The sequence below is a fragment of the Choloepus didactylus genome, chromosome 6 (assembly GCF_015220235.1).
Source record: "Choloepus didactylus isolate mChoDid1 chromosome 6, mChoDid1.pri, whole genome shotgun sequence".
Taxonomy (NCBI): Eukaryota; Metazoa; Chordata; class Mammalia; order Pilosa; family Megalonychidae; genus Choloepus; species Choloepus didactylus.
In genome coordinates, this window is record NC_051312.1 from 68768746 (window position 1) to 68781529 (window position 12784).

The 12784-nt window shown below is 40.7% G+C and overlaps 1 protein-coding gene across 4 annotated transcripts in view; it reads right to left on the minus strand.

Annotated features, from left to right (window-relative positions):
* The window catches only part of TEAD1 (TEA domain transcription factor 1), a 279289-nt gene that overhangs the window by 34029 nt on the left and 232476 nt on the right, over positions 1 to 12784 (minus strand). For all 4 annotated transcript variants that reach the window (XM_037839922.1, XM_037839921.1, XM_037839920.1 and 1 more), the window contains one exon: positions 12424 to 12597. In XM_037839922.1, the coding sequence (XP_037695850.1) occupies positions 12424 to 12597 (174 nt within the window). The remainder of the gene's footprint in view (positions 1 to 12423; positions 12598 to 12784) is intronic.

Below are 12784 nucleotides of genomic sequence, written 5' to 3' on the forward strand. Positions count from 1 at the left end.
ACCCACAGTTGGGTGGGTCACATCTCCATGGAAACAACCTAATCCAAAGAGTCCACCCATAATAGGTCTGCCCCCACAAGAGTGTATTATAGAGCATGGCCTTTTCTGGGATACATAATAGATTCAAACCAGCACAGCCCATGACAAGATTTTGGATTGGTTTTTCCACTATTAACTCTCATTCAGTAAGTCCATTTGTTCATGGATGTTTTCAGTTGTTTCATTTCATACTTTTTTCTTAAATATTCAAAATCTAATATTCTTCAGAGAATGATCCTTCCCATTTTCTTGATAAGGAAAAATAGGGCCTAGCCCAGTTCTGTGGGTTCCCATTCCTCTGAGGGGAGGGCTGGCCCAGGGGATAGAGTGATGGTCCCTGCAAAGCTTCAGGGGTCTGGAAACCAGCTCCTCAGGGCAGGACCAGGAGCCAGCAAGAGAGCTCTGTGGCCAAGTGAGGAAAGGGAGTGTGCAGCTCATGCAGAAGCAGCATTTGGCTGATGACAACTACTTTGTCACTGATTTCAGAGGAAAAACGCCTGCTTGAACAGGGGGGAGCAGATAACCCCTTAGCCTGGTGGGAGGAGGGGCAGGAGCTCCTGGGTCAGGAAAGCAGCAGACGAGTCCTTCCTACCCCATCTCTCCCTTCCTCCCTGAGGACTTGGAAGGGCTGAGCAGGAATTAGTTGGTTGCAAAAATGAAAACATCAAGAGGATCATCCCTGACAAGAGACAGTATAATAGGCACTGATGGATGCAAAAAGACACTGGCGTTTTCAAACCACCCCCTTTGAACCTGTTCTCTTCATCCTCTCTGAGCAATGATCAAAGGACCAAGATTTCAAATTGTGAAGCAATTTTTTTTTTTCCAATGGCAGCATCTGGCTTCTTGGCAGGTGGCACTGGGAGCTGGGCCCTGCTGTGGGTGGCTGTCCAGACCTGCCACCTGGGGAGGCTCAGCCAGCAGGGCACACAGAGCAGGCCTCGCAGCCGCTCCCACAGGCACTGAAGGACAATCGCCCTGCACCGGGCGGAGAGCTGTCAGGCAGACGTGCCCCAGAGGTGGCGCCGGGCAGAGGCGTCTGGAGGAGGCTGGCCGCCTCCAAGCCCTCCTCCCCACCCTTCTCCTTTGCATCCTGGCCTAGCCCCTCCACCCCACCCCAAGCCAGCTCCCATTGGCATCCTGAGGCTGAGGTGGGGAGGCAGGGATGACCGTGGGGCAACTCCCTAGCAAGGCAGCCTGCATTTGTGGAGACGGAGGCGCTGTCCTCGGGGAAGCGGGCCTGGGAATGTGTTCACTTGGGACCATTACGCCTCAGCCCATCAGGTCGGGCCAGCAGCCCTAGTCCTCCTGCCACAGCTGTTTTAAATAATAATAATAGGAATAAACTGAACCAGGCTCTTCAAGTTACTTCCCACTAATTATGGCATATATTTACATCTACAAAATGGATTTAAAAAAAAAAACACCATGGAGGGCCCCTTTATTGTGCAGATTGGGACCCCTATTTGAATTTCATAAACATTTAGTACATCAAAGAATCTTAAAAGCTTGGTCTAATTACAATATGCACTGCTTGAAAGGCTGGTTGTTTGCATTGCAAATTCCTACAAATACCAGCATTCATTACAAAAAAGAATTTAATTAATATCACCCACATGACTTCAGGTAACTTCCACTGGCCACTTCACACGATGACTGGGATGAAAGAGCCGGGGTCTCAACCGAAAGGACAAAGCCAATGCACAGGCCAGTTCTTTCCACTGAAGGCAGTTAATGAGTAATGGGGCCCCCAGCTGAACTTGTCCTTAACCATCACGTGCTCAGGTATTTGAACACAGGCCCTGAGGCCCTTGCCTAACCAGGACACATGACCCTTTTCTGGAGTGGAGTTGCTTTTTTTTTTTTTTTGCATGAGAAGTGTTACATAGAACAACAACAATAAAAACCAATCAATCATATGTAATTAACTAAAAAGTGTAGGGCTGCCAAATAAAATACAGGCCACCCAGTTAAATCTGAATTTCAGATAAACTACAAGTAATCTTTTAGTATTTCTGTGTCCCAAATATGACACTGGACACACATATACTTACGCTGTATGTGTGGCTTATCTGAGATTCAAATTTAATTGGGCAACCTGTATTTTTATTTGCCAAATCTGGCAATCCCACTAACAAAGTCAACTTTAACAAAAAAAAAAGTAACAAAAATTGGGACTTTGCTTCCAGTTCTCATTGCTGTAAGAAGACATCTTATGCCAAAGAAATTTTAAGTGGAAACAAAATGAAGTTGCAGAATAATAACTAGGGCATAATCCTTTTCTAGTAAAAACAAACTACGTATATGTGTAATACAATGTTTGTAGATGCACATTTTTAAAACTCTGCAAGGATACATTACAAATTAGGATTTGGTGATGGGCATGTGTGTGCAGGGGAACTCTCACTTTTTATTCTGTATTCTTTTGAACTGTTTACAATAAGCTTGTATTATTTTTGTAATTTAAAAACAAAACTGAAATGGGGGTGGGTAGATAGGCTGTACCTTGGATGTGCACCGCACAGGGAAAAGGGATTTCAGACATCAGCAAGGGTCTAGGTCTAAATTCAGACCACTGACCACATCCCTTAAGGGATTTATGTCTGTTCCAGATAATCCATCTATTCCTTGCAAAACTGGTTTTGGAAATAAGCAGCCATCCTGACTGTGCTACTTCAGTTTTTTCCTTCTCAGGCTTTTCTTGAGGTAAAATGGCATAAGTTACAGAGTAAAGCCAATGGTGCCTCCAACAGCTGGGTAAGTGCTGGGAAGCGTGAGTGCACAGTGTGTCTGCTCTCCCCTGGACCTGGTAGCAGCAGCTCTCAGCAGGAGAGTGGCTCTGGATCTCAGTCTGTAACCATGACAGGCAGCAGAGTTAAATAGCTCCACACAAGAAAGGACAGACCACTGACCCTGGGGCTTTGTTAGCAACAACTAAGCCAAATGACCCAGGACAAAAAGCATTGGAGTAACAGCCGTCAGAGGTCAAGGAAATGCTCAACTTTAGACATTCTGCCTGAACACCTTAGACTCCAAGGCTGGGAGGAAGGGGGGATGTATCTGTGGCATGGCTGGGGTTGGGTTAAGGGATTAAAGAATTGGAGAAATAGCAAGAGTAGGCTTTTGTGCCCATTTACCAGGCTGTCCTGTTCCTTATGTTTTCAAGGGATTCAAGACGGGTCTTTTAAGGTGACTGCCCTCTGATCAATATTTTCAACCTCATCTCTCACCAGTGTCAAAGATCTATAAGCCCCAGCAGCCACTGGGACCCCTTGCTACCTCCCAATAGGATTCCCTGTCTCTGTACCAGTGTCTCCTTTCCTTGCAAAACCTTTCCCACTCCTCTTCCATTACCAAATTCTTTCAAGATTCATTCCAATGCCAAGTCTCTGTGAAGCCTTCTAGAATGTTCTCAGGCAAAAAGGGTCTACCTCTGTGTTTCCACAGCAACCTATGCCCACACTTCCATGACAGCTCCTATCCCAGGGTGCAGTCACATCTGCCTGTGTGTCTGCCGCCCCCATGAGAACTTGAGGTCTGGAAGCCAGAACCATCTCACTCGTGTTTGTTTCTCCAATTCCCTAGGAACAAAGGAGAGCTGATTGTATCTTTGGTGAATGACTCACTAGTGATGTGTATATTTCTTACTAATTCAAATAATTAAAACGTTTCTACAAGGCTCTGACAACTCCAGAGATAACTGGGGAAAGCTTTTGTGTGAATCTCTTTAGGTTTCCTCCCCCTTTTGTGAACTCCTTGAGGATGTTTGCTCAACAAACGATCAGGTGCTTACCATGAGTTGGCTAAGTGGTAGTTAGAGGGCTTGATGTACAGCAATTTTTCTAGGACTGTTTACTGTCTGGAATAAATAAAACGACTTTTTAGCCAGCTAATTTAAAAAAAGAAACAACTGTTGAAATCTATTATATGCACTGCACTGCTGGATAAACAAAGGCTAGTCATAGGATTCCGGGTCCCTGGGGAAAGCCAACAAGGAAGTTTAGGACACAGGGCTGGGACAGCAGGAAGGAAACATTAGGCAACAGCCAATGCAGAAAGTGCTAAAAAGCCCCAGGTTACCCCCTCTCCCCCCATAAAATCAAACTAAAATGGGTGGGCATGCAAGGCCACTGAGTCCCCTATTCCTCCACCTGGATTTCAGGGCCTACTCATCAGGAGGCGATTTCTCAAAATAACAGGCCGTAGGTTATAATAATCATATAAACACGGTCCACTGAAAGGGAATTTAACGTGCATTAGCCTCACAAGCATCTCTGAATACGGAGGTATTTCTTGCTAATCTTCCACTTAAATCATTCCATCATTTAATATTCAGGTAATTTCAGAATTTAACACATTTTTAGATGAGATAGAATAGGCAGAAATGCAAGACCCTTTCTTACTAACAGCAGTCTAAAACATACGGGGAACAAATGATTCCTAACTTCCTCTCCCAAAAATAGCAACAAGGACATTTGGTACCAAAATGATAAACTCACATCTATAATTCCAACCTCAATCATTCAGAATCCAATTAGAAACAGGCTGAAACCCCCATTCTGCTAGTTCCATTGTGCACCTGGTTTCTTCTCCTTAAATAAAGCCAAGTATTTGTTTTTTTTTTTTATTCATAGTGGCTGTCATTTTTTAGAACAAGTATGATTTCATTCCTACCAAGATGAAAGCATATTCTAAAAGATGCCCTTTTCCCAGATAACTTGCATCTCCTTAATCTGTTTTATAAAGTCTTCTCACATTTGTCATGGTTGGTAAAACTAAACTTTGTTTTACTTCCTTAAAAAAAAGGGGGGGGGGGTTAAAAAAGTGAATTAAGTGACTGTGAATATATTGATTATTGTTTATATCGAAAGATCATTATTCCAAGAATTTTAAAAAGCAAATACTATTAATTACCACAGGGTAACATAATATATCCTGGTTTCTAAGACACCACTAATTTAATAATGATTTGGGAGAAAAAAAGGAGCATTATATTACATGTATATACAAATTTCTTTTAGCATATAGGATACATATCCATAACTTCATTTTCATATTACTTTCTTTTCTATTATTCCAATCAAAGTTTGAGACTAAGCCTTCATCACACTAAAGTTTCTTCTGAATAACTTTTGGCTGTAAAATTTATGAATACATGCTAGTAACATGCTGCCTTTTTTTTTTTTTTTTTTTTTAACTAGTGCTCATAGTCTTGATACTCTTTAGCACTGTTAGGACAGAGTATCATTTTGAAGCCCACCTAAAAATATTAGTTTCATCTGCATTTCGTATTTGGTTAAATTCATAATTTTATTTCCTTAAAGTAAACTACAAATGGCTGGAAATTAACTTTTGAGAATCAACTGCAAGCTGCACTTGGGTTTTTGTCCTTTATAAATGAATCAGGCTCGCCTCTTCTAGCTTTGAAAATTCTATGATCAGTTCCAAGACAGTTGACATCTTGTCTTAAATTAACTGCACTGTCTACCATGTAACTGCCAACCCATCCGCACACATCTCAACACTGAAATGAAGCATCGCTCTGTCCACTTGTGGATGACATCTTCCCTCTTCAGCACCTACAAAGCATCCAATCATTGTTTATAAGGAAAAGAAGCATGGTTATCTTCCGATGACAAATATTGGCTTCACTTATAACAAGTCTGACTCCATAATCCTCTTCAACCATAACAATTTCAACGCAGCATCAATGTGTGATTTTCCTGAGATAATTACTTAGGGATTTGAATGTAAGCTAAAATTCAATGTGTATAGTACTACCAAAGCACATAACTCAGCTCAGGTGCTAGGGTCTGGCAAACTGCTTTCTACACTGGCTAAGGGGTTACAAAGGGCAGCGGTAACAACCACCTCATAACTTACTCCTCTGCCTGGGGGTGAGCAAGGGGGCTATGATCTCAACTCCATGAAGCATGCCAATTTAAAGAGATAAAAAATTGTGGGAGTACACTATGTTTAATCTGAATAGTAGTTTTTCTTCTAAAGAATAAGGAAGGATAAAAGGCTTTTCAGTAGAAAGAAAAAGTAATTGCATGTATGGATGAGTTCAAAAAACAAAGTTGGCTTTGTAGCTGTTTTCAATTATGCCATGCAAGGCTGATAAAGATACCTGCTATACTCACTCACTGCTTGAGTAACTGCTACAGTTTTAGAAAGCATCTTTGTTATTTATATATATGTACACAAACACCTACATTCAAAACCATAATATCAATATCTAACAAAAATAAGAATAGTTCAATTATAATATACCCAGGAAACAGGATACTTATGTAGTCGATAAAAAATGATAAGATTATGAAGACATATGGCTACATGGAAGGGTGTCTGATACATGAGAAAAGCAGGGTACTAAATTAAATGTATTCTTTGATTAAAAAACTACATACACATGTATCATATTAGGTTCTATTACTGATGCATTTAGGAATGACTAAAAATATTTACAAGACTGTCTAGGATATTACGATGTTGTCTTTATAATCATAATGTAAAAACTATGTTACTTTTACCCCCAAAGGCAGCTAACAGATTTCACTGATTTTTCTAGTAAGACTTAGAGGATCTACACTGAATTTTATTCACCTCAGTTCCCGTGTAAGCATACACCAGTGTACTGCATAATGATAGCACATATGCTGCTGCATCAGCTCCTATCGGGGGCTCCCATCTAAGTGTACTTCTGCAGAGACCATGCGTGCAAGGGTCTGGTGGCAAGAGCCTGGATTCAGGAGTCCAGCAGATGGGGTGTTGATTAGCTGTGTGACTTTGCAGAAGTCACGTTGCCTCTCTGTGACTCAGTTTCTTTATGTGTAAGGTTGGAATAATCATATGTACTTCCCAAGGATTAAATAATATCACGTATAGTGCTTGGCTCAAAGAAGGTTCACACACTGCTTTCTGAAAAGAGAGGAAACCCTTTTCTTCCAATCCTGTAAGTTCATTTTTCCTCTCTTTCAAATTAACTACAAAGTAGAATCAAAATGCACAGGAGTGAATAAAAAGAAGAATGGAAATAAATACGAGGTTGTCATGAGAAGGAAATGAATAAAATTAGAAAGGGTGAAATGCAGAGAAAGTCTCTGTAACACTCAGTACAAAGAATCCCATCACTCTCCTGGCTCAAAAACTGTTATAACTACTGACTGCGACTAAATCTAGATTCCTTGTCTATCTGAATTTTTCCCACCCACCCATGCTTCCCACACAAGTGAAGGCCCAGATGTAGTGCACCTCAATGCGCCTCCCCTGTACCTGTATACCTTGTCTCAGGGCCTTTACCCACCAACCTCCTCCCCTCCTGCTTAAAATGCCCCGAGGCATATTGGAAGCCAATAGGATTTCAAATTTCATCTCTTCCTGGGGAACGGCTGCTGGTGACTTCTAAAATCTCACTGGGGTGGGAATGTAAAATGGTATAAACACTTAAGAAAACCGTCAGGCGACTTCTTAAGAAGTGAAATGTAATTTACCATGTGACCTAGCAATTTCACTCCTAGGAATCCATGCAGGAGATATGAAAACCTCTGACCACTCGAAGACTTACATGTGCTGTTCACAGCAGCATTATTCATCATGGCCTAAAGTGGAAACAATCCAAACATCCACCCTCTGATGAATGCATAAGTAAAATGTGGTATATCCATACAATGGGATACTACTCAGCAATAAAAAGGAACTAATACTAACTCATGCTACAACCTGAATGCATCTCAGAAGCATTATGATAAGTCAAAGAAGCCAGATGCAGAAGACCACACGCTGAATGATTCCGTTTACATGAAATGTCCAGAAAACGGAAATCTAGAGACAAAAAGTAGATGAGTTGTTGCCTGGAGCTGGGGGGGAATGGGATCTTTTTGGAGTGATGGAAACATCTGAAAAAAAGATTGTAGTGATGGTTACACAATTCTATCAATTTTCTAAAAATCACTGAACTGTGCACTTATAAAACGAGCGAATTCTGTGGTATGTAAATTAACCTCAATAAAGTCCTTTAAAGAAATTAAAGAATCTTATTAGATCAACAGCCCGATGCCGGGGGCTCTTGGGTGTTGCGCACCACTAAGGCATGAGAGGCTGTGAGACTCCCGTTGTGGAGGGCCTCCTGGGCTGGCATCCTTGGCTCTGCCTTCCATTTACAGCCTGAGTCACTGCCCTCCCAGTCATCTCAGCGCCAACTGGCAGAGAAGAGCTGAGGGGCCCACGGCTTGGGTTTATGAGCAGGTACATTAGGGAGCACGCAGTGTTTCTCCCAGAGCAAGCACCTGACCCGGCCCAGCCTGACAGAACCCAGGGGGAGGTAGGAGACATTCTGCAAACAGAATTTCTGCAAACATTCTGCAAACAATAAAATGAACAAATTAAGAGCTGGCTGAATGTGCTAGCCTTCTCCTTTCCTTTTTGCCTGCCCACAGCAGAAGGAACCACCACACATTCTCTGAATGCTGTCCCTGATGTGTTCCTGTCATTTTCAGCAGTTTTCTTAGGTCTTTTGCATAATTTCTCCCTCCACATGCTGCTTCTAACAATCCTACATATGTCCATCAGGAACAACAATATTATGTGGTTGAGCCACTTGAATTATTTTTTCTCTTAGTTTAAAAGTATCTTTCATTGATATTGAGGTAGACCACACTAATATTGGACCTGACCCACAACATCATATGGAAATTTGTTCATTACTGTCAACTCATTTTCAGGATCTTATAATAATGGGTGTAAACTTGTAATACAAAAATTATTTAATTGCCTTAAGTTTCAGTAAAATTTTCTAATTAGGAAAAAAAAATATCACCCTGATTATAACAACTTAGAGACTTCAGGCACTTTGAGGAGCAGGAAACAGGGTGCAGAAGAAAGGGTACTGGGTACAGGGGCTCTGTTGAAATGCACTGAATTCACATGAAAATAAGCAAATCTGCTAAACAAACTGCTAATACAAAACATGATTCAAAGGGAGTGTTAAATCTACTTAAGAAACGTCCAGTGGAAGTGCCTAGTGACATCCAACGAAAGATATTATTCTATGTGTAAATTCATTCTTACTGAGTTTTAGAGGAAGCCAATAGGATTTCAAATTGCAGCAAACTGCAGCCTAATTTAAATAGCTTTTCTTCATTTATTTCAATGTCATTCCAATTGAGTTTCTTTAAAAGGTTAAGTAATTCTAACAATTATACTGAAGGAGTGATGTTTTCTATCATATTCATAGAAGTGCTCAATTTTAATTCTGCATAATCTTAATTTAATAAACAAATCTTTGATCCCAGGTTACTTATTTCTTAATTTGCCCATCCAGCCTTGGCCACCATTCTCTAAACATCTGCATTCTAGACCTCATTATCTGGGAATTTATGAGGATCCCATCACTGAGAGGGTTCATTAAAATTGTTCACTGAGTAAAAGAGAGAGGGAAATTTGGGGAGCAAAAATAACTTTCTGAGTGCCTTCCAAACCACTTTAGATTCAAATATATGCTATTGTGAGAAATCTTATCAAAAACTAGTGCCGCTTAATTTGAAGGTACTGAAAATAGTTTATTAAAATCATCTCCTATAATTTCAGATTAAAAAAAAAAATTCACCTGGATAGGACACCTCTTTTGATATGCTTTACATTGGTAGTCCTCAAACTTCTTCATCTCAGGATCCCCTTTATGGTCTGAAAAATTACTGAGGAACCCAAAGAGCTTTTGTTTGTGTGTATTATATCTAGCTATATTTTCTGTATTAGAAATGAAAACAGAAAATTTAAAAATATTTATTACTTCATTTCAAAATAATAAGATCACTGCATGTTAATATAACACGTATTAAACATACCTATATTTTCAAAAACAAAAAAATTGTAAGAAGATTGATGCTATTTTATATTTTACAAATCTATTTAATGTCTGACTTTAATGGAAAATAGTTGAATTCTCATACTTGTTTCTATATTCAATTTGTTATGAAATGTTATTTTGGTTGAAGTCTATGAGGAAAATCTGGACTCATACCGATTATGTAGTTGGAAAATGGAAGAGAATTTTAATAGGCTTTTCCGATAATTATGGATATTTTTCTTTGGTACTATATCAAAACTCAACAAGTGGTAGTTTCTTCAAGATTGCAGTTTGGAATCTGAAACCATATCAATGAACTTGTCATACCCTGTTACACTAAAATCCAGTGGTCTATCTTGTACAACATCAAAAAATCACAATCATTTAACATTGCTGTGGCTCTCATCAGAAAAGCAATTAAGTATTGAGAAGCTGTCAAGACCATGGGTAAATACAAGTTTTCTAAAAATCTAAATCTCACGTAAAAAGCTTGAATTTTATCCCTGGTAACAAATACTGTCAGTTGTTTTCCTTGAAGTGACAGGCTCACTGTGTTCATTTTCAGTGTGTACTTGAGGTTCAAGATGTAATAAAACTCACAAAGGACATTCTTGGTGTACTTGGTTTTTTTTTTTTAACTATGAGTACATAATAACTGAGCCACTTGTCCTAAGTCATGCTAAGGTGCTAGCGGTTTTACCCCACTGCTTTTGTACCATCAGTATTATTTATCAGCAGAGTGCAAAAGGCAAATTACATCTCAGAATTACACTGAAAATAGTTTTCACCTTGCGGATCCACTAAAAGGGTCCTGAAGAACGCCCTAGGGACCAATGGGCTATACTTTGAGGACTGTGTGCTACCATTAATATTGGAATTAATAATCCCCCAACCACCATTCAAATCACTAGCTGGCAGCTACCAAGTTAGAAGGAGAAAGTGGCTGTTATCTCCTTTTCAGATTGTCCACACGGTTCCTGACTCGAAGAACATCAATATAAGTAAAAGGCTACTTCCATAATCCAAATTTCAATATGGAAGCATGAGAAATGAAATCTAGTTATCATGGAAGGAAAAAAGAAATCGAACTAACTAAATTTTATTTGCAAAATTTTCCCAAAGAATTTAAAACACAAACATCTCTTTCTTTAATTCACCCATTTGTTCCCATTATTTGTCAGGCATTTGTGTGTGTAGGAAACATGCTTGGTATCAGGGATATGGAGTGTCTTAGGCTGAAAGACCCTGTGGCCAGGGTGCAAACGGTGTTAAGCTGCCAGAAACAGCAGAGGTGTTCAAGTCAGACAGATCGGATTTCAAGTCCCAGGTCCCCAATCTACAAACAAGTAGCCTGTTCTTGGTCTCTGTTTTCTTAGTTTGAAATGAGATGAATTATACCTCATACTTGTGAGATGCATGCTGAATGCACACGAGGCCTTCAATAAATGGTAGCAGCCTTTATAAATAAGGTCTGTTGGGGACACTTAGAGTCCAGAGGGGAGGGGGATACACATCCAAATATTTATGATACAGTCTGGGAACTGATTAACTACAAAATGGATAGGAGTAAAAGAGAGATCACTGGTCTGATTAGGTCAGGAAGGCAGTATAACAGAGAAGCCACTACCTCAAAGGAAGAGGAGGGGCTGGCCAGGCGGTAGATTAGGAAAAGGAAAAAAATGTGCATCCAGACATACACAGGCAGGGCACAGCATGAACAGGTAGAGCAAAGGGACTAGCAGAACCTGAGAGGAAAACACCCTGAAACCAGGTCATTTGGGGCCTTTAATGTCATGTGAAGGAGCACAAACATCTGAAGCAATTTTCTTTTTATTCTTGTAAAGACTGAGGAATTATACATTCTCTGTGCTAGCAGATCGCCCGGTCGCCACCGTGCCCAGTACATACACATTATGCTCATGTCTCCTCTAAGGTCCCCTGACCTGAGCTTACGGTGTGGAGAGGGGGCAGCAAAGCCCCTCTCAGAGGCCCTGGAACAACAGCCAAGCCCCAGCATCTGGGGAAGTCTGCCCTTCTAGTTTTAAAGCATGAAGAAGGTATATACTGGGCGAAACCATTTTGTATCCTCTGACATCTACAAAATCTTAGCACACATAACTCTATCTTCATCCTAGTACCTTTTTGCCTCAGGTTCTGTGCTCCAGAGGAATTTTAGGTTGCCTTGCTTAATGGAATGAAAAGAAACAGAAAACAGGAGTTAAAACCCTATGTTTTCCATTGTGATTTCGGCTATCTGCAAAGCCTCTTGTCCCTGCATGAGTGAGTCCTGAAGCCCAAAGAGGCCCTGCGTCTCTTTTGCCCTTTGGCAGGGACGGCAGACGCCTTCCACGTGCCCTCTGTGGATGCACCATGCAGCGAGTCCCACAGGTATGAGTCTGTGATCCACTGGTGATTCTGCAGATGTACACAAAGGTGCAGTCAGCTCGAATCCATGCCAGCTGTGCTGCACGGTGCTCATGTACGGAACACAATCATTCAGACAAAAACCACGGAAATCACAGCAATATCTTACTCACCCAGAATTTTACGAGGAAGAAGGCATTTTGAGGGCCCTTTCCAAACAGTTCCTTTAAGCCACCTTTCTTTTCAGGAAATTTGTCGTAAATCTGACGAATGTCCACTGATTCGAGCAATGGGTCACTATAAGAATGGTTGGCATGCCCGATGTGCACGAAGAGGTGTTTGTTGTACTGTAAGAAACCAACAGAAACATTCCCATTACAAACCCTTTTTATCAACCTGGGACTCATCCATCTTCAACTGGATAAGCTTGAACTTGAATTCAAAACTCCGGAATTAGGCCTTGAACAGCTTAGCGTTGTGCCTTTGAAAAGATGAAGATGTTAAGAAAAGGCTTTATAGCTTATGGTTAAAACA